Below are 25,302 nucleotides of genomic sequence, written 5' to 3'. Positions count from 1 at the left end.
AATAATTGAATATGATATGAAAAATTCCCACTGTAAGTTGCATGTATAAATGTCGTTAGAAATACTTACCGCCTTACAGGACAATATATGGAAAAGAATCAGATATCCGTACAGGAAATCCATGAGTTCTTGTTCTAGAAAATCGTTAGGGAAAAACAGTGGGATTAAGAATATACACCAGCAACGGCTTTTTATGGTCAGTCGTGACGTATAACAAGTTATCGTTCGTTAAACGAGAAGTAGTTTCGCATTTCACCAACTCATTCATATTCCATAGAAATGCATGCCCATGCACGCATTGTTAATCACTTCTTTCAAGCCCGGAAGAAAAAATCCATTGAAATTTTGGCTTGTGCTTGTTATACCCTGTTCGACCGTCCATTTATAGGATGGAGACAAAAAAAGGAAACAAAACGAGAGAAACGAAATGCATAGCCAAAACTATACAAACCAATAATAGAGTGCATGTATATATGGGACTGTGGCGGACCGTCGTAGTGGTTAAATAATATTTTCTATATAATTCCTGTAGCACATAAACAAATACCTTGCTAATACCCAGTATTGTAAATTTATCATTCAAATGGCTGACAAAAGATGTCGAGCGCCTAGAAGCTGGGCAATCCAAGAGGATTAATATACGCCTTCATCTCAAATTTTCACCTTCGATAAAGCTAAAAAAGGATTTGAAACATAAAATATGAAATATCAGGAAATCATGACCGGAGATCATTGATTGTTATCTATGCTGTTTCTTTAGGTATTTTATATATAATGGTAATTGAACTGAGTGGGGTGCAATTTGGTGTGAAATCAAACGCGTGATTACAAAATTTGTAATCACAAGTTTGATTTCACACCAAAATTGCACGACACGAAGTGCAATTTCCACTTTATTATATTCATTTTGAAATCATACAAAAAATTGAAAACGATTTATTGGCTGAAAGAACCGTAAATGTGTAAAATGTGAGTAATTTTCATCTATTTTCGTCAAGAAATTTTGCGGGGCACTTTAAAAATTCAAGATAATGAAATTTTGAGGCAAACCCCCTGTAATTTGATTGGGTAGTTACAAAATACTAAATCTGATTGGTTATTGTGATGCAGAGCTTCAATCTTATTGGCTTATAAATTAGGTGATTAGTGCTCAAAAATAGTGCGATTTGGGAATTAATCACACTATTTTTAACCAATCAGATTGCAAGAAACATCATTGATTTCAAAATCAATATAATAAATAGTGTTATCTACTAAACAAATATCGTAGGAATATACCTTTTCGCCGGACAATATGGAAAAGCAGATTAAACTTTACAATCAGGTATTTTCTCTATTTCAACTAACTTATCCAAGTTACATACAAGTAAATACAACAACAACTATATTCTAATATCATGCAACATTGTAAAAAATATTTAGCTATATAGTTCCGGTGACCGTAAAAACGTAACTTGTCCATGACATAGACATCATATAGGGTAAGCTTCCCGAGAGCTGTGGTGAGAGGATATAGTAATAAATTTAATCAGCTGTCTCTTCAAAGAAATTTCAAAATCTCAATTAAGATATATTAGGAGAAACAAAAGCTACTTTCATATAATTACTATACTAAATATGAAAGACCACGCCGCATACATGCTTTACGTAGTTTATGACACCCGAATCTCAACTTTATCATTTTCTAAATTGCGAGGGTATGCACCTAGCCTAGCTATGCACGGTAAAAAAAATTCAGTTATTGTAATATCTCCCACGTTGCTGAACGATTCAAGATTTCATCATCTGTCCTGATGATACAAACGTTTCTCATGTTGTATAAATCACCCGCCAAATTTGGAAATTATATGGTTTTACCGACACCGCTACACAAAGGCGATCTGACCCGAGGTCATTTATACTCTATATTCACATGACATTTTTCGTATATCTGATGAAACGGTTAATAGCTACAGAACTGAAATAATCGCTAGTTTAAGCGTCAATAATGGATCTTAGGACCCCGGTTGTGGTAAAATATCATCTTCCAGGAAGCGGTGATATATCCTTCGCCGCAGTTTCCGCGGTTTCAGAGCTGTGAAAAATAACGATGTATTACGTACGTGGTAATAACCAACAATTACGACAAGATAAACGTAGTAGGTTTACAGCAATGTCGATTTACAGTACTAATATTTCTCACCCCAGAAAGTTGCATGTCGCATACTTACAATTAAATTCTTTCATGTGTTTAGTGCATGTGCACGGCCCAGTCAAAGAGCATCAGGTGTTAAATAAAACGCATCAGTGATTAACATTAAAAGGCAATTTTTTAATCGGTGGCGTCATCATAATCTGTGAACGATGAAACTGTTTGTTAACATTATCTCGTTACGACGGTTAGATATTGCTTTGCAACCGTTTCTAAATATCGGTCAACTGGAGATTTTAAACATTGCACAGGTAATGCGTATATCGTTCTTGTCTTTTAGTAGATCAGTTTGTTTCTTTTTCGTTTGTCTTCTGTACAAAGCTCTAGCATGGAATTTGTGCTGGATTTGTGAAAGCGATGGAGAGATTTAATAGTGTATAATCTCCAAAATTTAGCGGGGGTCTTATTAAAAATTAGAATATGAATAATATTCTTTACGTTCCAAAATATATACTTAATCAGTTCAGAAAATTCGCCTAGGTTTTGTTTTGTTTTTAGTTTTTTTTTTATTATTTTTTTATTATTTTTTTTATCATCTTTTTTATTATTATTATTATCATCTTTTTTATTATTATTATTTTTTTATTATTATTATTATTTTTTTAGTATTTTTCGTCGTCGCCAGCATGTTTTGGCGCGAAATATACTAGCCATATGATGTATTTCATCTACGTCGCAGTTTTGTCTCTCAAGAGTTGTGGTGCACGCTCGAAATCTATGCGCGATTGCGCGCGATGCGCGATTTGATTTCGCTCACATGAAACGAAAATTCCTCCAAGAGGAACAAATAAACCGTTAACGGTCTTTTGATGCTGTTCGATTAATTGGGGTAAGAATATATTTAATACAAGTCATATAGATTCCGTTCCTATTTCATTAATATATATCGCTGCTATTTCGCCGTTTAATAAGATGTGGTCGTGTATGGGCGCCTTGACACGTCACAGTTTGCACAAGATAGAAGATTTAAAATAAGCACGAATTCCAAAGTGTAAGACAAAGTGAACGTATCATGCGGTTTATTTACATTTTTGTACAATTGAACTTCTATACTTTTTAAAGTACGCGATGTGCTTCTGAATGTCGCGATCGAACAACATTTATTTTAGGTTTGCAAGGCATCTAAATGAGTATGAACTGTATTGTTTATGTTCAGAAGCTTTATATTGAAGACTGGCACGTGCGCGGCACGCCGGAGTTATTCAGGTGCCGGACATAAAAAATCGTCACTGCTTTTTATTACGTATATACCTACAGAATTTTACCTGTTCTGCATGTCGGCAAACCGGTATCATGCAAACGGGACCTCGTTCTATATAAAATAGAAGAAAATGATAGTTTTGAACTCAGTTTATATGTCATTTACGTTTGTCATTGACGCCGTATATCTACGAAAGTTCGTCGCCAAATACAGTTATTTGCCTGCATGGCTTTACGATTACCTTGGAATATTATACCATGAATCTACAAACGAGTTTTATCTTCAGGAATTCTACAAATGACCTTTCTTTTTTCATCTCTTTAACTATGGTATATGTTATATGTTATTTTTGTAGTGAAATGGGCTGTCAAAAGTTAGCAATCGTTTTGGCGATAAGTTTTTCATGGATTTCTCTGGCCCATTTTGACAACCATCAGCAAACAGTACGCGGTGAAACAAACAGAATTGTTAAACGTTCTCCATTAAATCACCAAGGTATCGCAAGGGAATGAACTCATAAAATACGTTTGTTTTGATAGCAAAAAGATTCTTATATGTATATTAAAGGGTCAGGGAAGAAATTTATCTTATTGCAATCGTCTACTCCCAATGCAGCCGTGCAAATGCATTAAATGCTTTCTCCAAAGTTGCCAAGTACCCGAAAAGATTTTCATTCTTTCTTCACGACAGTAACGACACATTTGAGCCCTTTTTCCACAAGGCGAATTTATTCGCGTAAACTGACAAAAAGCAGGAAGAAGTCCCGTGCAAAAGCAGGACTTTTTCGCGGCGAATTCTTTCGCAAACCAATCACATCACCGGATTTCGGATATCGCTTCGCGTCGCGCGAATTAACTCGCCTAGCGGAAAACAGGCTTTACCACAAGTATGACACACATGCAGGTCGTGGAAGTATGTTTACTATCTCACTTCATAAAACTTAGTAGTTTTGCGATCTACCGTATTTTCTCAAGTCACGACCAGGTTGTAGATCCAGTGTAGTTTTCCAGTTATTTAGTTACAAAATGTCTGGCCTCGCTGATTGGAAATAATGTAAATGCCTACCACACATTTCGAGGTCGTAATAAGGGCTTGCATGTGTTACAATCATATCCTTTGTTGAATGATTTTTAGACATCCATGCCTCCGCGCGCAGTGCTGTTACTAATGTTTTTACCGATCCAAATCAACCTTGCTACAAACAGTTCTTTGTTGGTAACACACCACCAATTGGTCTGCGACCTCTTCCGACACCTTTGCCAGCCAATTACAGTATTATGAGGTATATTTGTCAGCAAATTCCAACGGCGACCGCATCACCGACGCCAGTCACGTACTATGCAACCATGTTTGATGAAAACTATGGAATCGCCGTCTACTCAGCTTACTACGTTAATAAGCGCAACATGGACAATTTAATCGCCAACAAATTTGGTAGAGAAGAACAGACATGGCGCACCCAGCCAGGTAATGACTCATTTATATAAGAAAAATTTCAAATCTCCATCGGATTTCAAAACATCAACATTGCTATATGAATCACTTTTAAAAGAAAATACAATATTCTCTGTTTCCGTAGACTTTAAAAACGAAAAATTATTCTAAATTGTTATAATAAATTGTTATTTCTTCCTTATTTATTAGGGCCTAATTTATTTTATATATAAAATCAAGATATATCGAATGTAAAATAATGATATAGATATAATGATATAGCTATCTATACCCAGTTTATAGTTCTCCGCATTTAGTGAAATTTAGGAAAATATCCGGAAAAGGCATGCTAAATTTAGTAAAATCGCCAAGTTTGAATATAATTATATAGCCAAGCGTAGTTGGCGAATTTTGCAATTGTATACTTTTATATCATATAAGTTGGTCCAATACGCAAGTGGTCCATTGACATTGTTCACGTTCTATAATAATATACAATGTCTATACCTGAACTAAAATAGATACATGCATGTATAATTACTTTATGCACAACTCCCTGTTATTTACTATAAATTTGTTAATGTATAGGCATAACAAAGCAAGGGACCGACGCCGTGTACCAAACCGCGGGCAAATCAACCTATGACAAAGGTCACCTTCTACCAGCAAACATTTATTCATTCAGCGCTGAACATGTCACGTCAACTTTTTCCTACACAAACGCAGTTCCACAAGTTGGAAAGTTTAATAAAGGCGAATGGAAGCAATATGAGGGCAAAATTTTGGATTTTGCTATAGATATTTGCACGCAACGTTCTGATGCCGTCCTGTATCTAATCACAGGCACCACGATCGAAATTCGTTACGAGGGTAATAACACCCTCACGCCGATGAACAAAACTTTAAAAGGAAAGAGCAAAGTAGGTATTCAAGTTCCTGGATCGATGTGGACGGCAGGGTGTTGCTTAGCAGGCGCGTCAACAGGCAAAGTTTCTGTCACAAGTAACTTCGCAGTCATTGGTGGTAACCTTGGTTCATTGCGAATGGCTGAACTAAGCGTCGGCGCCCTCCAGAATATCCTAATAAAGGATCCTCCTAATAAAGGAGTCACCGCAGGTGCTGTTAACTTGTTCCCAGGAAACAAGGATTGCTCCAACCCGGCAAAAATGGTTAACTTAAAAAAAACCAAAGCTGGTGCGCCAACTGGGGGTACACCAGCTAAAGTAAAGAAACCTTCACCGTCATCATCGACGATGACTAGTAACTTAAAAACACAACAAGGGGTTTATAACTTATAGACGTATAGGCTGTGCTGTAGAGCTCCGTACGTCATGAATTGCATTGTCATGAATTGTAAATGCAATTCATTGCTGATAAAATGATTTTGTAGTAGGTTCGGTCTTCGTTTGGAATTTGCCATATGGCAACTCTATACCCGGTAACATTGGAATTTTGCCATAAATATATGTGCATGCAACGTTCCGATGCCGTCCTGTCGTATTCTGATGTAGCAAATGATTTCAATACAAGATTTTGTTCAATTTCAATAAAAATTATCATTAACGCGATGTGCATCACCAATCTTCACTCCTTGTTTCTAATTAATCATCACATAATCTCCATTATGAAATATAAGAGAGGAATTTAACTCCTAAAATGGAGTATAAAATCAGATGCCTCATCGAAGAAATTTCAAAATCTCAATTAAGATATATTAGAACAAACATAGGCTACTTACACATAATTACTATACATTAGATAAAAAACCATGCACGCCGCATAACATGTCATACGTATTTTTATGATACTAAATCTCAACTTTATCATTTTCTGAATTGTAAGGGCTCAGTAGGCCTGAGACGTTTTGTAACCTATGCACGGTAAAATAATAATTTCACGGTGATTTCAGTTATTGTAACTCAAATTTTGCAGTATCGAAAAAAAATTTCATGAGCATCGAATTTCAAACATCAGTTCCACAGTAACGATGACTACAAGGACCAGTAGACACCAGTTTGTAGATGTGAAAAAATCCACAATTCATTACTTCGATATCTCTTTGACGGTTGCAACAAACCCCCACCCAACTGAAGCATACAGTGCGCGTCACTTTTCCCTCGTCAAAAGTAGGATGCGGTCCATTTAACCACGAGACACCATGAGTGGAACATTTTCGATGAGTTCTGTTTTGAATACAACTCGTCGACATCTGTGTCCCGGCATCACCCACAAATCTGTACCAGCCCGTTGCTATACCACGATCACACAATAATCCCGCACCCATATACTTTACGTTTCGATCTTTGCTGCTAAGCGATATATAACTCGTGCATTCATGCCGGTCTGTGTCTGGGAAGAATGAGAGATATATATGAATGACGACAGCTTAAGTGGAAAAACTTTTTGAATTATTATTTTTCTTATTGCAAATAACTAAAAACTATTGAATGATGGTTGTGTGCATGATTTGGGTTAATTGATAAGGTATAGTGGAATTACCATTTACCAACCGGGCAAGCCTCCATAACGTGATCAAGCTAATTCTTCAGCTTGCCCTGTTGGTAACCCGGAGTAGAACAATCACAAAAAATTGAATGAAGTCGAACATGATATAAAGAAATACCAAGTCGAAGTTTGCTGAAGCCTAAGGGTGTATATACTACTATTTCCGTCCAGCCTATGACGTAATAGCGTTCATGAAAAAGTCGTTCATGAAAAAGTCGACCATATTTATTAATACCATGGTAGCTTATGATGATTATGTTGATTTCGCCAAAATATTGCAAACAGTTTCCGGGATTAATTGTAATTAGACAGCTGTATTTGTATTTGTTTCTTCAACGGTTCCTTCCTACTGATTTTAATGATAAATTGTACCGATATACTATATATTTACTGATCAAATGAAAGCCATCTACCTCGAATAGCTTGCTAAATGTAGGTGGTTTCTTTTGTAATTATGTTTTATGTTATGTTTTAAAATTTGATATGAATTGAATAGTCGTTTCTCGAGTTATGATATTACTTTTTGGACATGGCAATTAGATAGATGGCTGACTATAGTCAAAAACAAAGAAACATGAAATGTTATTACTTACGTAAATTTATAAAGCTTGTTATCCTCTTTTCAAGCTCCTGCATTCTCAAATTTAACTGCAGAAACAAAAGTTCTTAATCACTATTTAAATAAACTTTGGAAAGTTATACAAAACGAAAAATATCAAAGGAATAGAAGTGAAAAGTAGTGCTGGATTGGTTACCTGGCTCATTTTACACAACAAAATATTTACAAGTCGCATTTCGATCAATCGTACAATTGCTTTGTTACAGTGATAACCTTGGGCCGGCTGTACGAAGCCTGGATAGCAGTATTCACCGGATGGTGATTTTTCAACCGTTATAAACATGCTTGAAATGCAGTGAAATTATAAATTTGGAGTTAAAGTTATGAAAGAGGATTCGAAATTCACAATACTAAGGTTTAAGGAAAGTAAGCTACACCAAACAACAAGAAAGTATAGAGCGATTAAAAAACCATGACTATCCGAAGGATAGCGCTATCCGGCTTTCGTACAACCGGCCCCAGTGCATCATTCAACATTTTTATACAACTTATAGATGACTGATGACCTACCATTCGGTTTTGTTCATAAAGTCTTTGCTCATTGTTTTTTAACTCCTGAATAACTATCTCTGAAGTTTCTTCTAGGATCTAAATCGGTGTGAAGTAAAGGAAAGTTGCTAAGAGGGCAAAATTAGGGTGTAAAAAGTGAAGCTACTTATTATACAGTAAATTAACATTTAATTATTACAAAGTAAATTATAATAAGTTGAAGCTGTAGATATTAATTATTACACAGTAAATTAACATAAGGTGAAGCTATTAGGAGTAGTTATTTATTACACAGTAAATTAGAGTAAATAGAGCTTATGCATCTGTGATGATTATTTAGATGTAATAGAGGCTAGTCAGTGTCGCGTGGCTACATGATACATCTTTAGTGTTTCCCAAATTCCAACACTAATATTGCTTTGGATTTTCTAAATAAATCACCATTCCTATTAATATACCTTTTTCTCTGGCGCGATAACTTCCCATGTTCCATTTGATCTAACAGAGAGTTCATTTTTATCCGTACGATATTTTAACAACCCAGGAACACCAGGCGCTTGTTTGTCCATCGCCGCATTAGGAACTACGACAACCTTTGGACAAAAGAAGGAAAATATATTCATATGCACGACTTTCAAGTGTCATTCATAAGCGTGGTATACATGCGTTAATGAATCTGATACCATTAAAATGCTACTTTGTAAGCAGGGTGGTTTCGAGTGAAGTAAATCAGGCAAGGGGTGCAGTACTAGTTTTGTATGATTTTTTAGAATTATGTTTTATTATACCTGAAAATAATTTCTTCTTGATCTTACTTACGCCATATGCAATTTATTCAAATAATGAAATCAGGACTTACGCCATATGCAATTTATTCAAATAATGAAATCAGGCCTTTTTAGGCTTTTTCTAAAGAAATCTTTTTTTGGAATTTATATAATACTAATAATTATTACAACTTTTAGACTTACACCCTCATTCAACAAAACTTTGTCCTTAGAACAGCGACCCTGCAAAAATATGAAAAGACGAAAGCTTCAAAAATTTCATCTCATTCAAATCCATGCATGTATAATACTGATTAAAACCGAAAATATACCTTTTCAGGCATGGGATTTCCGTCCAGAATTCTGTAGGAGATCATGACGCCATCTTTATTTGCTACTTGGTATTCCATACATCTTCTCCAAACACGTTTTGGAAGAGATGTTCTCACCCAGAACCACGTGTAACTATTCCTTTCTGCAGTTCCGCCATTTTTCGGGGTACAATCAGGTGTGCAGTAATCACCTCTACCACCTGATGGGCCGTAACATCCGCAACATATCTTAAAAACAAAAAGGAACGAAGGCACGAATATTCAGGCTATGTTTCTTATAATCATGTTATGCGATATGCCTTGAGCCATGCAGCACTAGAGGGTTGTAATCGCACCAAAAATTTACACCTGTGCCATTTAACTACCGCAATAAAATATCGTATTTTTTGTATCTCTTCTCTTTTTGCTTCTGGCTAAACCTTTCAAAGGAGTTTGCAGGAACATGTAAATACATCGTACGTCTTAAACAGGTTTTTGTTCTTAAATACTGACAAAAGACATCGATAATGATGTTATTTTTTTTCTCAGGGGCATACAGTAATTGGTACCGTATACTGTTTTGGTATAACCAGTGCGGGATGCATGCAATTGCAATAATGACGATGCAAACCATCGGCGGAATTAGATAAAGTTTCTTCCTATCATCCAAACATTTCTTAAAAAAAAATATTTAAATGTTGCATCGCAATAATTGTAAGTTTACAAGTTTGTTTGCGGAAACACCTCGTGAATTTAGTTTTGCAAAGCTAAATTCACGTGGCCATGCATTTTGACTCACATAGTCAATTTATTATCATCTGCGCTCGATTAAATGCACGAAAACTCCTATATTTACAGTGAATATATACAATCCAATATAAAAAGAAAGAATGACTTTCGTTCCGCTGACCTGTGATATGAGGTTTTGTGCATGATCCATCTAGAGGTGCACTAGTTTCGCTCAAATTATTTATAACTCAATGCTACTTAACGTTTGCTAATATTCTACACTCGCACGTGTGAAAATCATGTAACCTTCCTATCACCACATGTACCTTGTTAGATGAACAACCAACCATTGCAGTGGCAGCATGGTTTACACCTGAATTATTTCCCGACGCAGTAAAGCTGTATGTAACAAAAATGAGAAATAGATAATTGTACATGGTACTACAACACTGGGGGTTGTTTATATGAGCAAGGTTATCGAGATTTAACAAGCGTAAAATGCACTTTGAGAAGTTGTAATGAGTAAATAACCTGATCTTGGTGGTCGTGTAATCATCCTAACAATAGTATGTGATTGTTTTGTCAGAATAAACTACTATGTACAGCTTAAAATCGCATCGCATTGGTGGATTTTTATTTAAAAATGTTACTTTTGAAATCCATAACTAATCGTGTTGTTATTAAGGTGTTTTTTAGCTGTGTAATTTCTTCTGACTACCCCTAGATCCGCAACTGGTTTTGTCTCAAAAAGTTTATTTCAAACCCTTTTACGTTTCGTTAAATCTCGGTAAACGGGCTCATGGGAACAGTCTCTGAGTTGATGGTTATTTGCCAAGAATCATGCCAAGAATGATTAAACTGGATAAAACCCCTTTCTAACTCTTATGTTGACTCCCGCTCCCCCCCCCCCTCCTTTAACAATTATAGAGCTGGTAACATCATGTTTCACCTGAACAGTCCATGGAAATCAACTTGAACTTTTCGATCAAATGTTGGTTGATCCCAATATGCGAATCCACTTTTACATGGCTTTTTTAAGCAAGAGTTCATCTTGTGCTGAAAGAATTTTGTTTTACAGTATACAATCTAGCTAATATATGCTTTTGGTAGCTAGCCTGTAAAACTCCATTCGCGTTCCAGTTTGTATTTTCCCCGAAAGCTTGCGGCATTCTATGTATACTATCCTAATAATGTAAGAAAACTCAACCCAAGGGCATCATAATTTTCATCAAATCCTTTCTGATTACATATTAGCTTATAGAAGTAGTGTATAGTATTCACACCTTCACAAAATTCTATTGTATTTTACACCTACCCATCCAAAGCCGGTCACTGGATGTTGATATTTTCCAAAAATAGAACAATGATATCCTGTGGAAACAATCTTATTAGTCAGCAGATCTTTTACATATGCTATGTTTCCTATTCCAGGTTGGTCTTGAGAACATCCTTTGTCTTCCATCATTAGTTTTTGTAAAGGGCGTTTTGCTTGGAGTCTAAATGACCTAAAATAGACAATATTGACAATTTTTCACTATTCTTGGATAAAACGTAAAAAAAGGGGACATGTCGCAGCTCTCGGAAGCTTTCGTCCAATTCGATAATGCTTTCTATGCTTTCTAAAGAACGAAGCTATGCTATTGGTTGAAACAGAATTGTATTGTAAAGTTCAGCCAATCAAAATCATTCTTGCGAGGAGCTGCAACACTACCCAAAAAAAGAGGAAACACACCAATCTGCCTTTGCCTCACGCATATCTTCCGCTGTACCGAATTGAACTCTAAAATCAAGGATTTCGGCGTCTCCTAGATTACTAGCCCAGTGTGGAAGACCGTATGGTTCAACAGGAATGTCGTTTGACGGTACTGTCCAGGTTACAGAGGAATTCATCCTCCCAACAAGGAAATATCCACCGCCATCTGTGGTCATATCACAATAAACCTAAAAAAATTATACCTTTATTGACTGTTGCACTGGTAAAATTTAGACAATAAAGGAATGTTAAATTATCAAAAAGAATAAATTAATACCTTTTTGCCATTGTAACTTCCAAGATGTATCCAGTACATCCCATCCTTTGCTCTAGGGTAACTATCTAATATTTTTGAACAGTCAAAACCAGGGCTAAAAATTTCACCGTTCGGGTCGTCCCCTATGAATGAAACGTGGAATTGATGTTAGTTGGTTTCATTTTTATCAATTATATATGATGATTTCATTAAGTGGGTTTATGTTAGAGCAATTTTACACTTTTTATGGTAATATCATATCAGCCGCATATTAGTGCCAATATAAAAATGATTCTACTTTTTTTAATTAATTGCCATTGATCATGGGTGCTATAAATTATATGCAAACCTGCTGCTGATTGCCATTGGTACACCCCTGCATTCATTGAACAAATGAAGACTTTTTCAATGCTTTTTCGATCTTTAACGAGCACTTGTGCGCCGTGGTTTGTTTGATTACATTGTCCAGGATCGTAGTCGTTTAAAACAATTAAACCCTAAAAATAGCATTATTAGAATTCCAGCAATTATCATTCAGGATGTATTATACTTCATTTTAAAGGAAATCAATGTTTTCACTGGTGTACATGTGCCGACGGTGGCGAGCGTTATGGCTTGCAGTCCAAAACACTCAAGAAAGTCCAAATATGGCTACGCCCATTGCGGCAGTCACAAACGCCATCGTACAGACGATCATTGTCAATTTGACAATGATATGCTTGACGCTTTTAAGTACAAGGTGCAAGATACAAGGAATAAATAAAAAAATTAAAAACCATACATAAATTAATAATTTATTTTTGTTCACTTTTTTGAGAATTTCTTTGTAATTTTGTTCCATGAATGTTGGACGTACACATTCTTTTCGAAAGTTTTTATCATTATCATGCATGTGTTTTTGAGAAAATTTTCACAAACGTAAAAAAATATCTTGAGAATCATGGCACGGCAAATTAAGGAAATCGATCCGCAGCATAGTTTTTTTACTTCGAAAAAATTTTAAGCCAATTTTTTGCTTTATGTCTAAACAGGATTGATTGTTTCCATTTTCAAAAATCCGCTTAGGTGATCATCGCGTAAAAGTCCGAGGTCGCTTGACCAATCAGTGGCCACAATTATCAATAATTATTCTTATATTAATTAAAGTACAAGTGTTTTGAGGATTTTTGCTCTCTTGGCGAAACTCCTAGTCAAACACACTTGAAATTGAAATAATTCTTTTTATTCTTTTTACTGCAAGTCAATCAAATATCGCGTTATTCGCGTAGGAGATGTTTGACTAGTATTGCAAAATGCACTAAGCGTGTACTGCATATTTCTGCACTTTGATAGGCTTTTAAAGAGGCACTTACAATTAATATTTCAAATATGTATACAAAAATGTTTTGCGACTTGTTTCTATAATATATAAGATAATTGACACCTTTTGTAGCCAAATATATGTATTAAAAAGATAACAATATCCAAAAGAAAACAATTTCAAATTGGTTGAATACCAGCATTTCCAAAAACGCGTATATATAGTACTAGTAGTTATCATTTAGCTATCCTTTCAATATGATTATACAAAAATAAGCTGTTTATAAAAACGTTTTTCAAGCAGGCAAATACTTAAGACAAGTGTTGCGAGTCTACGATTTCGATTGTATTGATCAATATACAACGCATAATAACTCGTGGTCGACGTATGTATATTTGTTAAGTTTCAATCTATTAGAAGCCACTACTGAATTGCCGTGAGAATCTGGTAGCTATAATAATATCTTACGATGCAGCTGACAATGGCCTAATGCCGCGATTGGGGGTTGCGAGTATATTCGATAGTAATCCCTTATAAAATTAAAATCCATTCATATGAAATATATTGAAGCTTCAAAAATAGTCCCCATAACATCCTTTTCGAAACAAACTCACTGTCTATATAGAAATAATAGTGATGTTACGACAATTTATGTACATTTGTAACGACTTATGCTGCATATACACTTGAGTTATTTGCGTAAATCCCGTAAATACATATAGCAGACAATAATTTACTTTTGGACACTTACCGCCTTGCAGGACAATATATGGAAAAGAATCAGGCATGCGCACCGGAAATTCATGAATTCTTGTGTTTGAAGAGAATTTTCAAGCGAAAACAGCGGGAAAATGAACAAATATACGCAGCTTTTTAGAGTGTATAATGTGTCGTGGATCAGACTTGGTTTAAAAAAATGGTTTAAAAAAATAGTTTCACATTCCATGGGTTCATATTTCATTAGCAATGCCAATGTTTTTAAGCTGTTTTAATCCATATACCTTAACCTTTTACAACAATGCAAAAGTTGAAGGCTTGTATCTGCGAAAAGGGCCTTGAATGCCAACAAGGAGAAACATATACTTCGAAGAAAACAATTTTCGAGATTTGAGAATTTTTAAAACAAGAGCTTGAGCGAGCTTACGGTGATATAGTCAAACAATTTCGGCAGACAGGGCATGGTTAAAATCCAGCACCCGCACTCTCATTTTCTAAGAAAATTTCCTTAAAAATTTTGAACCTGATCGATCAGAAAAAAAATATTTAATGTATTTTTCTCAAATGTTCCCTGTCGCTACGTCCTTGTCGAAGGCATGCATATAGCATAAATATTAGGAGAAAGTAGTTCCGCATCGCGATGTATTTTCAGGAATTTATTCACACCGTTTTAACAGAAATGAACTCGCCAGTAAAGTCAGTATTTTCTTATGCGGTCCCTCTTTTTTCGCTATATCGATCAATAGTACTAGTATACACGCATCTGTTATTCAATGACAATGTGTGCGATGGTCTATTTCGATGAATGTTGAAATCTTGCGTTGTTTGCCTTTTGGCTTTGGCCCTTTAGGTCTGGGATTATAGCTTTTGACTTTCACAGCTCTGGTATTATAGAATTTACCTTTTTGCTGCGGCCTTTTAGCTCAGACATTATAGCTTTTGGTTTTTGCGATACAAAAGCTCCAGTACTGACACTGACAAATTTTTCTTCTTTTATTGTTTATTAATATAATACAGAAACAAGGTAGGATATACACTAAGAAAGAATAGAAAAGTTAAACTAGTTTCTCTATGCATGCATTGTTCATTGATCTCAATAGCGATCATATTTACTTTAAACGAACTAACGTTCATTACCATTACTATTATTATGTTTAGTTCCATGCGCATTTATCACATTTATAATTCCACACGAGTATATCAGTCTAAAAAGTACAAAAAAATTAAGTATAAAAAATGCCAGACTGGCGGGAACGGTGTTCGACTTGAGTTATTAACTCGACTTCTTTCCGTGGTACGCGAGCTATCTTCGTACAATTTCACTAAGTTGAGCCACCAGTGAAGCCATGGTCCATAATACTTCAGGCTCATCGTCTTCCTCATCGCTTAGTTCGGCAGTACCACTCTCCTGCACTTCGCTGGACACTTGTCCATCGGTGGTTGTGTCCTGAGGTTCCTCACTTAAATTGCCGGATATTTTCAATTCGCCTTTTGTTTCGTCGCCCTCGCGTGAGTCAGTCAAGCTGATATGGATGTCTTTCACAGAGGCATCAGCCTCACATGATTTCGCAGGCGCCGCTACCGTTTCCGTGGTAACACATTGCTCCGCTGGGCAATGCTCGCTTTCGACTTTGCATACGTTAGACTGGATTTGATTTGTGACGTGGCCCTCGATTTCATTTGTTGCGTCATCTTCTTTGATTACGGCAACATTAGCTTCCACGGTGACGCTAATTGCTTTGATTTCTGTTACATTACCTTCGATGGTTGTTTCTATGGCAACGCCGCTTGCTTCTTTTTCAGATACTTCCAAGTTTTCGCTAGTTTTCAAAGACTTCTCAACACTATCGATTTCCGAAGATTGGTTTTCGGAGGCGTCAGCTTGTGCCAAGTCTTCTTTGACTTCTTGTCCAAGTTGAGCCATTGCAGATTCTTTGCTCAGCAAATTGTTGTCGTCTTGCTTCTCCAAGGCATCGCCTTTAACTTTATCTGCGACATCTGCTTGAGTTTCGAGCTCAGTTGACAAATTTTTTGCTTTTTCGAGCTCAATAACCAACGAATTTTCTGTGGCCTTGTCGATTTTCGAAGATTGGTTTTCGGAGGCGTCAGTTTGTGCCAAGTCTTCTTTGACTTCTTGTCCAAGTTGAGCCATTGCAGATTCTTTGCTCATGAAATTGTTGTCGTCTTGCTTCTCCAAGGCATCGCCTTTAACTTTATCTGCGACATCTGCTTGAATTTCGAGCTCAGTTGGCAAATTTGTTGCTTTTGCGAAGTCGATAGCTAACGCCTTTTCTGTGGCATTGTCGAGAACCGACTCTTTGCCGTTATCCTTGACTTCGATTGACTCCGCTTTGTCTGTCGCGAGTGTTTCTCCTTGCTTGGACCGAAGCTCTACATTTTCACTTTTAGTAACCGTCCTTTGTGTTTCCATGCCTTCCGATGCTTCTGGGAAAAGCAAAAAAATAAGCGTGAATCACGTTTATTCTTGATGGAATGAAACTATTGTCCCAAGAAATGTCTCAAAGCATTTTTTGCTTTTACCTTTTTCCTTAGGCTTATCGATATATTCACATTTAGCAATAGTCTTTGCTGTCGAGGAAGACATTTCATTGGTGCCCGACTTATTGTTTGCCACCGCTATCGGCTCCTGTGTTTCAAAGCCGCCTTCCGATGCTTCTGCGAAAAACAAAAAATTGAGCGTGAATCACGTTTATTCTTGATGGAATGAAACTATTCCCCAGAAGTATTTTAAAGCATTTTTCGCTTTTACCTTTTCCCTGAGGCTCATCGATATCTTTATCAATTTCTTCAGCAGGATCATCTGCCTTTCGTAAGCAACCACAACAGCCGCCCATTTTTCTAACTGAAGAATTTCCAACAATACTTCGCAACTCGCAGTTTAATTAAAGAGAACCGTATTTCGCAAAACGCAATAATACAATGACTTAATTAACCCGTGACGTTGCAATTTAATCAGAGAAAGCAATTAATTAGCTTCTTTATTAATTATAATTGGATTACGTAAAAAAAAGTATAACAACTTCGCCGGAATTTAAGGTTTGCGACATGCTTTGAACGGAGTATTTCACTCTGAATGCTAAAATAGCCAAAGATTCCCGGTGCAACTCTATCAACTACTAGGCTGCTAAGTCAGGCGATGGAATTCTTCCGAAAAAGTTCATATTGCAATTGGCCTATCGATCCTTAAAGTCATTCGGTACAGGTTATACATGTAGCAACTTTTATAAGAAAAATTTTACAGTGCAACAGCGTCTTCACTAGCCATATAATGTGATTATTTCTCTTATTTCTATTGCAAAAGTGATCACATTATAGTGAATAATAATTTCTGAGACTATATACCTAGCTAACTATTTGTGGGATCCCGTTTCTTAATTAATGGGAAATCAGGATCATCGTATATAATTTTAAAAATGGTTTAGTGAAAGTTAGCGAGACAGTAGACATTTCACAGCTTCGATTTGAAAAAAATTGCCGTAAGACATATCAGTTATGTCGAGTTATTTTTTCTTATTTTTAACCACTAATTTCTCAACCACGTATATGATCAATATTACAGCAATTATGAGGACTTCCTCATGCTATGAGGACTGCCTTGACACACTGCTAGTTTATATCCGATGTAACCTTAGAAGAGACTATAGCACGAAAAAGTGGCAGTAACATCAAATTTCGTGCATTTCAGACCAAATCAGACAACCATTCTTTCTCTCAGAAGAGAAACGCGTCCTTAATAACTGAAGGCTTCCCAGTACCACTCAGGAAGGTATTGTAATCCCTTATCTTAATTATAGTCCAACAATTATTAAAGTCCGAAACAAGAGCCTAAGGAATGTTTGAAAGAAAATAAAGTTCATCAATTTTGATTAATTTTCACATTATACGGACCAAGAAAGACGCCGTAAAAAATATATGGAAACTTTAAAAAAGACGCGGTCACGGAAAAAAGACCATGGACTTCTCGTAAATAAATATTTCTTTGGCAAACTTTCCGAGTTAGAAATGGCTCATATCTTTTATAAAATTAATATACCTATACACATTTCATGCCTGCAGTTCATAAGCGACATAAGATTATAATCAGCGAGTGCTTGCTCGTATTCCACAACATGGCAAATTATCCATAAAGCACACTTCTTGATTTTTTCTATTTCTTGGCATTGTTCATTTTGTCAAACTGCCATATGCCATATTCTGCTGCGCGCCATATTCGAGTGTTGGTCTTATCACCGTGCATGGTATAAAACTTAAATAATTCCTCCTTTGGTGCCTTGTACGCTTCTGTGTTAAAATATCACCAGGGCCATTGTCATGCAGGCTATCCCAAAATCGCCGGAAGGAAATTACACGAACGAAATTGGCATTATCCTTTAACCATTTTCGCCAATGATGCCGACACTTTTTGAACTCTACCGTAGCGTTCGCCCTTTCCTTACAAGTATGTCAATAAACCCTATAATCTGTTTTTCTCCTTTCCAATTAAAAGTCGCATAATTACATCAATAACAATATCGGTCTTGATCGCACTCGAATTAACGGATCCCTTGGCAATGGATTTAAAATAGCGAGTTACCACAGACAAGGTACATGCTGCTGTTTCAAGAAAGAATAGAATTGCCTTTGCTCTTCATATCTCTTGCATTGTAGCATATCTCTTGGTATTATAGCTTTTACCTTTTGGTTTTGGTCTTTGTTATAATTTATTATAACTTAAATTATTCACGTGTTCATCAGAATGTACAATACATTTTTAAAAAAATATGTAAATATTTGAAAAACAACAAAAAAGCAATAATATATTATATATGTAATATGAACTGTTTATCAAACTGCAGTTCATAAAATTCAAATTCAAAGGAGTCGACGTAGTTCTGAATCAAGATTAAAAAGCGAAAAGCAAATTAAGGCCTGATTTTAAATGCTCCGGTTTTCCTTTGATTTTTGCCATTTTTGTTCATTTGGGCAGAATATTATTCCGGTCGGAGTCTGTTTACGGAATTTTACATGACGTACCGAGTTCAACGCGATGATGATATTAAGTACTATCTTTGTCATTTTCTGCAGTCTCGTTCAACATTTTTAATTTCCAACTTTCATAATCGGCAACCTCTTGTTGTTTTCGTTCGTCTTCAGAAATTCGAGTTCTCTTGGTTCCTGGTCCTATTGGATCAACAAAAATATCGTTATAAAAAATGTAAACACATAACAAAAATTTATATATATTGGCGTATTAGCTATACTAACCATCGCCTGACGATTTTTTAACACTTTCTTCAAGCCAACCGTAAGGCCTTTTAGAATCTTTTACTTTCGAGTTTTCTAAAAAAAAATTTTACGAATATTTATATAGCCCTGTCGAAAAAATAGCCGGACTAAAACGTAAAATGGACAAGAGTAAACAAACAAGAGTTTTTATTTCATAAAATTTCAGCACTTATGCAGTCGCCGTTTAAACACGAAAAAGAGTTACTGCGGCATAGAGAGCCGAAAGGTTTACATAACTCAGGTAATATTACTGAAGAGCCAGTCTGCTCATACCACATCTGCATTCTTTAGCTACTGTATGCATACTGCAATTTCTAAGGAACTTGCATGTCCCTAACGAAGTTACCTGTCACATTGTCCAAAAAGGGTTGAATTTGTTTGCAAACATTGTCAAATATAGATCTTTTAACATTGATCTGAGTAATCAACTTGCTCTTGTCTAAACGCACTTTTTTACTCCTAGAAGGAAAAAAAAATAATCGCTTGATAGTCTAATATAGTGCGACAGACAACGTGTGATAATGTGACGTTAAAACTGGACATTAGGAATATTCATGTTAAATACCATCAATGTATTATTATTTTACATAATAAATTTAATATAATTTTATAATTCAATTTAATATAAATGTTTTTGACATATTATATTTATTATAATACAAAACTACATGGAAAAAACCAAAGGAAAGATGGATGAAATTTCTTGACCTACCTGCAAACAACATACAAAGTCGCGGCAGCAAAAACTGGCTGGTCCAAATCTACAGCTCCATTTTGAGTTGATTTGTAACTACAAATTCATATATGATATACCCCATTATGTTGGTCAATTCATTAAGGGACACCAAAACCATGCACTGAGCTGAACGTGTTAAACTATTTGGTGGGCAGAAACACGTTAGGATAATATAACGAGAGGAGATAGCCGTGTAACAACGGGTCTTTCCATAACTACGTTGCAAGTTCACTATTTTCAACATAGCACGAAAACGAAACCTTCTAAACTGATCAGTAAAAACCAAAACCATATAAATGCGTTTTATTGAGTGGCGGGTCTTGGGGGTGTGCAGAATAAATTACACAACTTAATTTTAAATTCAAAGCCCTTAATAACAACCCTATTGGTTATAGATTTGAAAAGAATATTTTTACATTAAAATCTGCCAATGCGATTCCGATAAGCTGTAGTAATTTATTCTTCACACCCCTAGATCCGCCACTATTTGCGTACTTGCTCGCGCAACGTACTGTACCATAGTTTAAATATGAAATGACGACTGACCTCCCAAGCACTTCCTCGGCAAATGGAACTGAACTGACGCAACCAAACATGACAGCAAAATCTCGTAGAGTAACCATTTTTTGTTTTCCAAGAATACATTCGATTGCCTTGTATGCATTAATATACAACTTCTTTGTCAACCCAGAAAGTTGAATAGCTGTTGTCTAAAAACAAAATTACTATTTCGTCTCTTTCTAGTTAAAATTTTAACTCCTAGAGTATATTTCCGGATGAAAACAGAACAAAACTCCTTAATGTCTTTATCCTATATGCTTTGTTGGTTAAATTTGATCTACACTCTACAGAGTACTACATATCCATTTGTTTATGACATGCCCATTCAGTCAATGCTAAATATTATACTCTATTTTGAGGCCAGTAAACCTAAAATTTGAACAGGCCTAAGATTACAAGACTGCCTGATTAAAAGACATGAAGATGTTTGAATCTTAAAATAACCCTTTTGCCATTTGAAAGTTCATAAAAATGAAAATTAACTCCCCCCTTGAATAACAGGAATATGTACAGTAGCCCATTGTCCTTTATATTAACTTTGGCCCCTTGCCAGCTCTTATCTTATCTGGACAGCCTAACAGCCATATGCAGTCAGACCAGCAAAATCTTGACAATATGAAAACACAAATTAGAAAGCAACTTTATTTATTTACAAAATTAACAAGAATTCCTAAGCAAGATTAAAAGAACATATGTAACTTTAACAGTCTTATGGTACACAATGTCTTTACTCCACCATGTCTATAATCATGTCTATAATTTATATGCATATGATTTTTCATAGGCATGATTAACTTGGTTTATTTAATCTGGGAACTCTATATGTAGCAACTGACCAAGGATCACCTGAATTTTGCATCTTGTGTGTTTTAATAGCTCTCATCCTGAGTGTGCAAGATGATGTTGGTCTGTCAGAATTTGTTTTGTTCTATATTTATATTATATTTATTTATTTCGCCCCAGAAAAAAGAGAATAACACTTTATTACATTCTAAAAAAATAAATATTCACAAGAAATGGGCTAGGAGCCTACTAGAAACCACATGGCTTTTTTAAGGCCCCTAGGTTAATTATTTCAGCTATATAAAAACATGTGACAGTTTGAGTGTTTACAAATTACAAGATAGCAAAAGTATTACTATTAGGTATAAATATTTACTTAAAACATATATATGCAATTATATTTACAATAATAAGTTACATTGTTATATCTAGTTGTATGAAATATTTTTTAATTATTGATTTAAAGGAACGTAAGTTCTTTACATTTTGTTGGAAGCTTATTCCACACATCTATGCCTTTATTGGCAAGAGTATGTTTTGTATAACTTGTTCTGGTACATTTTTTATGTATCAATGAAGAATTTCTTGTATTGTGGTAATAAATTTGCTTATTTGTCGAAAAGTAGTTTATGAATAATTCTGGTAGATTTTGTAGACGAAAATACCGGAACATGAACAAACTCGTTAAATAGCTAGTCATGTAGTTTATATAAATTTTTAAGTATTTTTAAGTAATTAAAAATTTGTTCTGAATGATCGAGATATGATATGAAAGTCATTAGTCTTACAGCCTTTTTTTGAATAGTAAATAATTTTTGTAAATGTGATTTGTACGTGTTTTCCCAGATTAGATTACAATAAGTTAGATATGGATAGATCAAAACGTAATATATTAGCTTTAAGGAATTTTGTGAAATGCTAAATTCTGGAAATAATTGCTGTAAATACACACAACCCAAACTTAGATTGATATGTAAAGACAGTGAACAGATTATTCTTAGTGTAATCTAGAATCTTTGATTATTTACAAATTTTTTTGCTTGGAGCAAGCTTTGTTGGATAAAAAAGCTCTTCATTTCAAGATAATACTCTTTCCTTCTGATGTGAAATGACCCGGAATATTGTCTCTCAGGCAGAGGGAAAGAAGGGTGTTGAGGATTTAGGGGGCCCCATATATGATTGCTCTAGAGGACCTTGGGAGAAGGCAATTTTAGAGCACAGGTACATGTTTTACTACAACATATATACAATTTCAGATTCTCAATTACAATTTAAGATACTCAAATACCATATTACTCCTTCCCCCCTAAATATCTCATTGGGGCACAGTCCCCCTGATCACCACTACATCAATTTATTTTTCCAACTAAAGTGTTCAAAACCCATTGCATAGTGCTAAGTCCATTTACCTAATCAACCACCCTACCCATGTTGAGTGGGGAAAGTTGAATTAAAGTATGGCAATTTTATTGTTAGAAAGACGAGGATAATGTATCAATTAACAACAACAACAACAACAACAACAACAAACCATTTGTGTCACAAAAAATACACAATTTAAAATAATATTTAAACAGTAAGAAATCCTGAGAAAAACCAAATACCTTTGTGAAAGACAACCCTGAAGCATTTGCAGCGAATTCTAAACAGATGACAGCTGTGGCCGTATTACTCAGGTTGAGCGAGGCAAGGCTAGATCCGCATCGCACTTCGACTATCCTTTGAAATTCGGCTGCTTTACGAATTACATCATTCGAAGCGATCCCCAGCTTTCTAGAAAGAGCTGCGAGCACGCTATCACCCATATTTTTAAAGAAAGAATGTGTTTATCGAATATTTCTTAATGAATATAAACGTGTGATACTGATCATAGTGTAGACCTTTAATTTTCCAACAAGTTCAAGTCCAAAGCAGTGAAGCGAATATTTCCCGCCAAATTCTAATCTCTGCTTCCACTTTGAAAGATCAAAATTCTTTTCCTTACAAATTTTTGACTCAGCCAATCAGTAAATTGCTGATTAACGGTTCCACTCATTTAATCACGCATGCGCATAACTAACCAAACTATCCAACGTCCAATCGTCCATGACATAGAATTTGGACAACTTAAGTTTGGATTTCGCAATATTCTGTCCCTACAAACACTCCTTTGCGCTTCGCGATTAGACCCGGTAGCTTTATACTGAAGACTGGCACGTGCAAAGCATTCCGGAGCCAGAACAGGCGTCTTGCTTTAATTATAATTGTATACACAAATAAGATAGGATCGTCGGAAGCCAGCTAGAAAGTTGGTAGCCGGTTTACAGCGATACAAACAAGTAAAATTAACTCGAATACCGTTATACTCTATCGAGGAATTAAGAATAGTACAGGAAGAGACAGTTCAGTTACTCAGCTATAACTTGCAGACATGCATTTAGATATAATTTACCAATAAAAGTATTACACGTCATTTTTTACAGGGCAGGCCCAGCGACTAACAAGTGCAAAAGCACTTACTGAAGTCTCGCGCATGCGCATTCAAACAGGGGGACAAGAAATCGCAGGAGTGAACGGTCTGTATGATCTTTTTGATATTGATAAGGTTGGCAAATTTATCTCCAAACCAACACGTTCCTGGGGAGAAATAGTAAAAAAAACTTTGGAACTACGCAGCAAAGAACACAAAAAACTACATATAGAGGTAAATTAAGATACCTTTATTAAACTACTAGTCATTTTTTTTATCGTAAACGACACAGGAAGTTTCGAAAAATCGGCATTTTTTTAGAAAATTTGCTGCATTTTTCGCTGTGAACGGCGGGATGCAAGTTGCCTGATAGCGGTTTTTGGTTTGAATCACGAATGCATTATTTCATCATTGCCTTTTACATTTAACGAACTTCTAAAAAGCTCTCCGCGCGCGTAAACAATGTAGTAGATGTAGTCGAAGAGTGAGTCGGGGACAGATTTCCCCAAATAACCCACAGTTTATAACTTTAATAAACTATGCTAATGGCGCAACAATTCCCGGACCAACTGAAGCACACAGTTCATTACCCTTACTTTCGTGCACGATAATTCAAAAAGTAATAAAGTTAACTTGATAAATTTTCATGGTTGACCTTAAATGCATTACGCAAATGCATTTTGACTTATAATTATACTACAAAAGAAACAGAAAACATTTTTTCTGTGTTTCTATATAGTTATAGAACCACTTGTGCGAGTTTAGGAGAACTCGAAAAACTGATGATTTCTTGTTCTCCCAAACTCGCAAAATGTTTTCTATTTCTTAAATGGTAACTGCACACTCATACAACTCTTTTTTTACATAGAGTAAATTGCTTAGTAATATAGGAATGATGAAAGTTTAATGTGATCCTAAGTTAAAGAAAAACATTTTAGACTAGCTGTCAGACCCGCTAAACGGTTCCACAATAACGAAGACTACAAACACCTGTAGGTACCAGTTTGTAGATATAAAATAACCCACAGTTTATAACTTGAATATATTTGCTAAAGGCGCAACAATTCCAGGACCAACTAAAGCACACAGTGCGCGTGACTTCTCCTTGACCGACAGAAGGATGCGTTCCATTCAACCACGAAACAGCGTGAGTGGAACATTTCAGAATGCTTGTATCACCATTTCTCGGGATACATGACGCCGAAATTTGTGTTC

The 25,302-nt window shown here is 35.5% G+C and overlaps 3 protein-coding genes across 4 annotated transcripts; 1 reads left to right on the top strand and 2 right to left on the bottom strand.

Annotated features, from left to right (window-relative positions):
• Positions 1-3,003: 3,003 nt before the first annotated feature.
• LOC114520799 (nuclease-like) lies at positions 3,004-6,124 on the top strand. Its single transcript, XM_028541131.1, has 4 exons — positions 3,004-3,020; positions 3,748-3,887; positions 4,527-4,859; positions 5,415-6,124. Exons 2-4 carry the CDS (start codon positions 3,752-3,754, stop codon positions 6,122-6,124), a joined length of 1,179 nt encoding a protein of 392 aa, XP_028396932.1. The 5' UTR covers positions 3,004-3,020; positions 3,748-3,751.
• A 435-nt stretch (positions 6,125-6,559) lies between these two features.
• LOC114520857 lies at positions 6,560-19,384 on the bottom strand. 2 transcript variants are annotated; one of them, XM_028541205.1, is made up of 13 exons: positions 19,307-19,384; positions 12,605-12,752; positions 12,277-12,398; positions 11,979-12,187; positions 11,562-11,751; positions 11,196-11,302; positions 10,573-10,645; positions 9,539-9,766; positions 9,411-9,449; positions 8,898-9,032; positions 8,461-8,538; positions 7,925-7,979; positions 6,560-7,175 (listed from the first exon to the last, which is right to left on the bottom strand). In XM_028541205.1, exons 1-13 carry the CDS (start codon positions 19,346-19,348, stop codon positions 6,790-6,792), a joined length of 1,812 nt encoding a protein of 603 aa, XP_028397006.1. In that variant the 5' UTR covers positions 19,349-19,384; the 3' UTR covers positions 6,560-6,789. The 2 variants fall into 2 exon arrangements, with proteins under 2 accessions (XP_028397006.1, XP_028397005.1); XM_028541204.1 differs by lacking the exon at positions 19,307-19,384 and adding an exon at positions 14,307-14,441.
• LOC114520859 (origin recognition complex subunit 6-like) lies at positions 19,119-23,546 on the bottom strand. The gene is made up of 6 exons (XM_028541206.1): positions 23,243-23,546; positions 20,841-21,004; positions 20,271-20,348; positions 19,905-20,017; positions 19,538-19,612; positions 19,119-19,453 (listed from the first exon to the last, which is right to left on the bottom strand). Exons 1-6 carry the CDS (start codon positions 23,441-23,443, stop codon positions 19,329-19,331), a joined length of 756 nt encoding a protein of 251 aa, XP_028397007.1. The 5' UTR covers positions 23,444-23,546; the 3' UTR covers positions 19,119-19,328.
• Positions 23,547-25,302: the final 1,756 nt, after the last annotated feature.

Source organism: Dendronephthya gigantea, unplaced genomic scaffold (assembly GCF_004324835.1).
Source record: "Dendronephthya gigantea isolate DGI-Jeju-01 unplaced genomic scaffold, DenGig_1.0 000018F, whole genome shotgun sequence".
Taxonomy (NCBI): Eukaryota; Metazoa; Cnidaria; class Anthozoa; order Malacalcyonacea; family Nephtheidae; genus Dendronephthya; species Dendronephthya gigantea.
This window is presented reverse-complemented; position numbering and strand designations above follow the sequence as displayed.

Excerpts from the sequence above, each read along its gene's own strand:
- LOC114520857 (XM_028541204.1), bottom strand. The coding sequence starts at position 14,360 with ATGAATTTCCGGTGCGCATGCCTGATTCTTTTCCATATATTGTCCTGC. Across the intron at positions 12,753-14,306 it reads ATATATTGTCCTGCAAGGCG|GGTTTAATTGTTTTAAACGA; the intron begins GTAAGTGTCCAA and ends TGCTATTTTTAG. Across the intron at positions 9,450-9,538 it reads GAAATCCCATGCCTGAAAAG|GGTCGCTGTTCTAAGGACAA; the intron begins GTATATTTTCGG and ends ATATTTTTGCAG.
- LOC114520859 (XM_028541206.1), bottom strand. The coding sequence starts at position 23,443 with ATGGGTGATAGCGTGCTCGCAGCTCTTTCTAGAAAGCTGGGGATCGCT. Across the intron at positions 20,349-20,840 it reads GCCGAGGAAGTGCTTGGGAG|TTACAAATCAACTCAAAATG; the intron begins GTCAGTCGTCAT and ends ATGAATTTGTAG. Across the intron at positions 19,454-19,537 it reads TAAAAAATCGTCAGGCGATG|GACCAGGAACCAAGAGAACT; the intron begins GTTAGTATAGCT and ends TTGATCCAATAG.
- LOC114520799 (XM_028541131.1), top strand. The coding sequence starts at position 3,752 with ATGGGCTGTCAAAAGTTAGCAATCGTTTTGGCGATAAGTTTTTCATGG. Across the intron at positions 3,888-4,526 it reads TTCTCCATTAAATCACCAAG|ACATCCATGCCTCCGCGCGC; the intron begins GTATCGCAAGGG and ends AATGATTTTTAG. Across the intron at positions 4,860-5,414 it reads GACATGGCGCACCCAGCCAG|GCATAACAAAGCAAGGGACC; the intron begins GTAATGACTCAT and ends GTTAATGTATAG.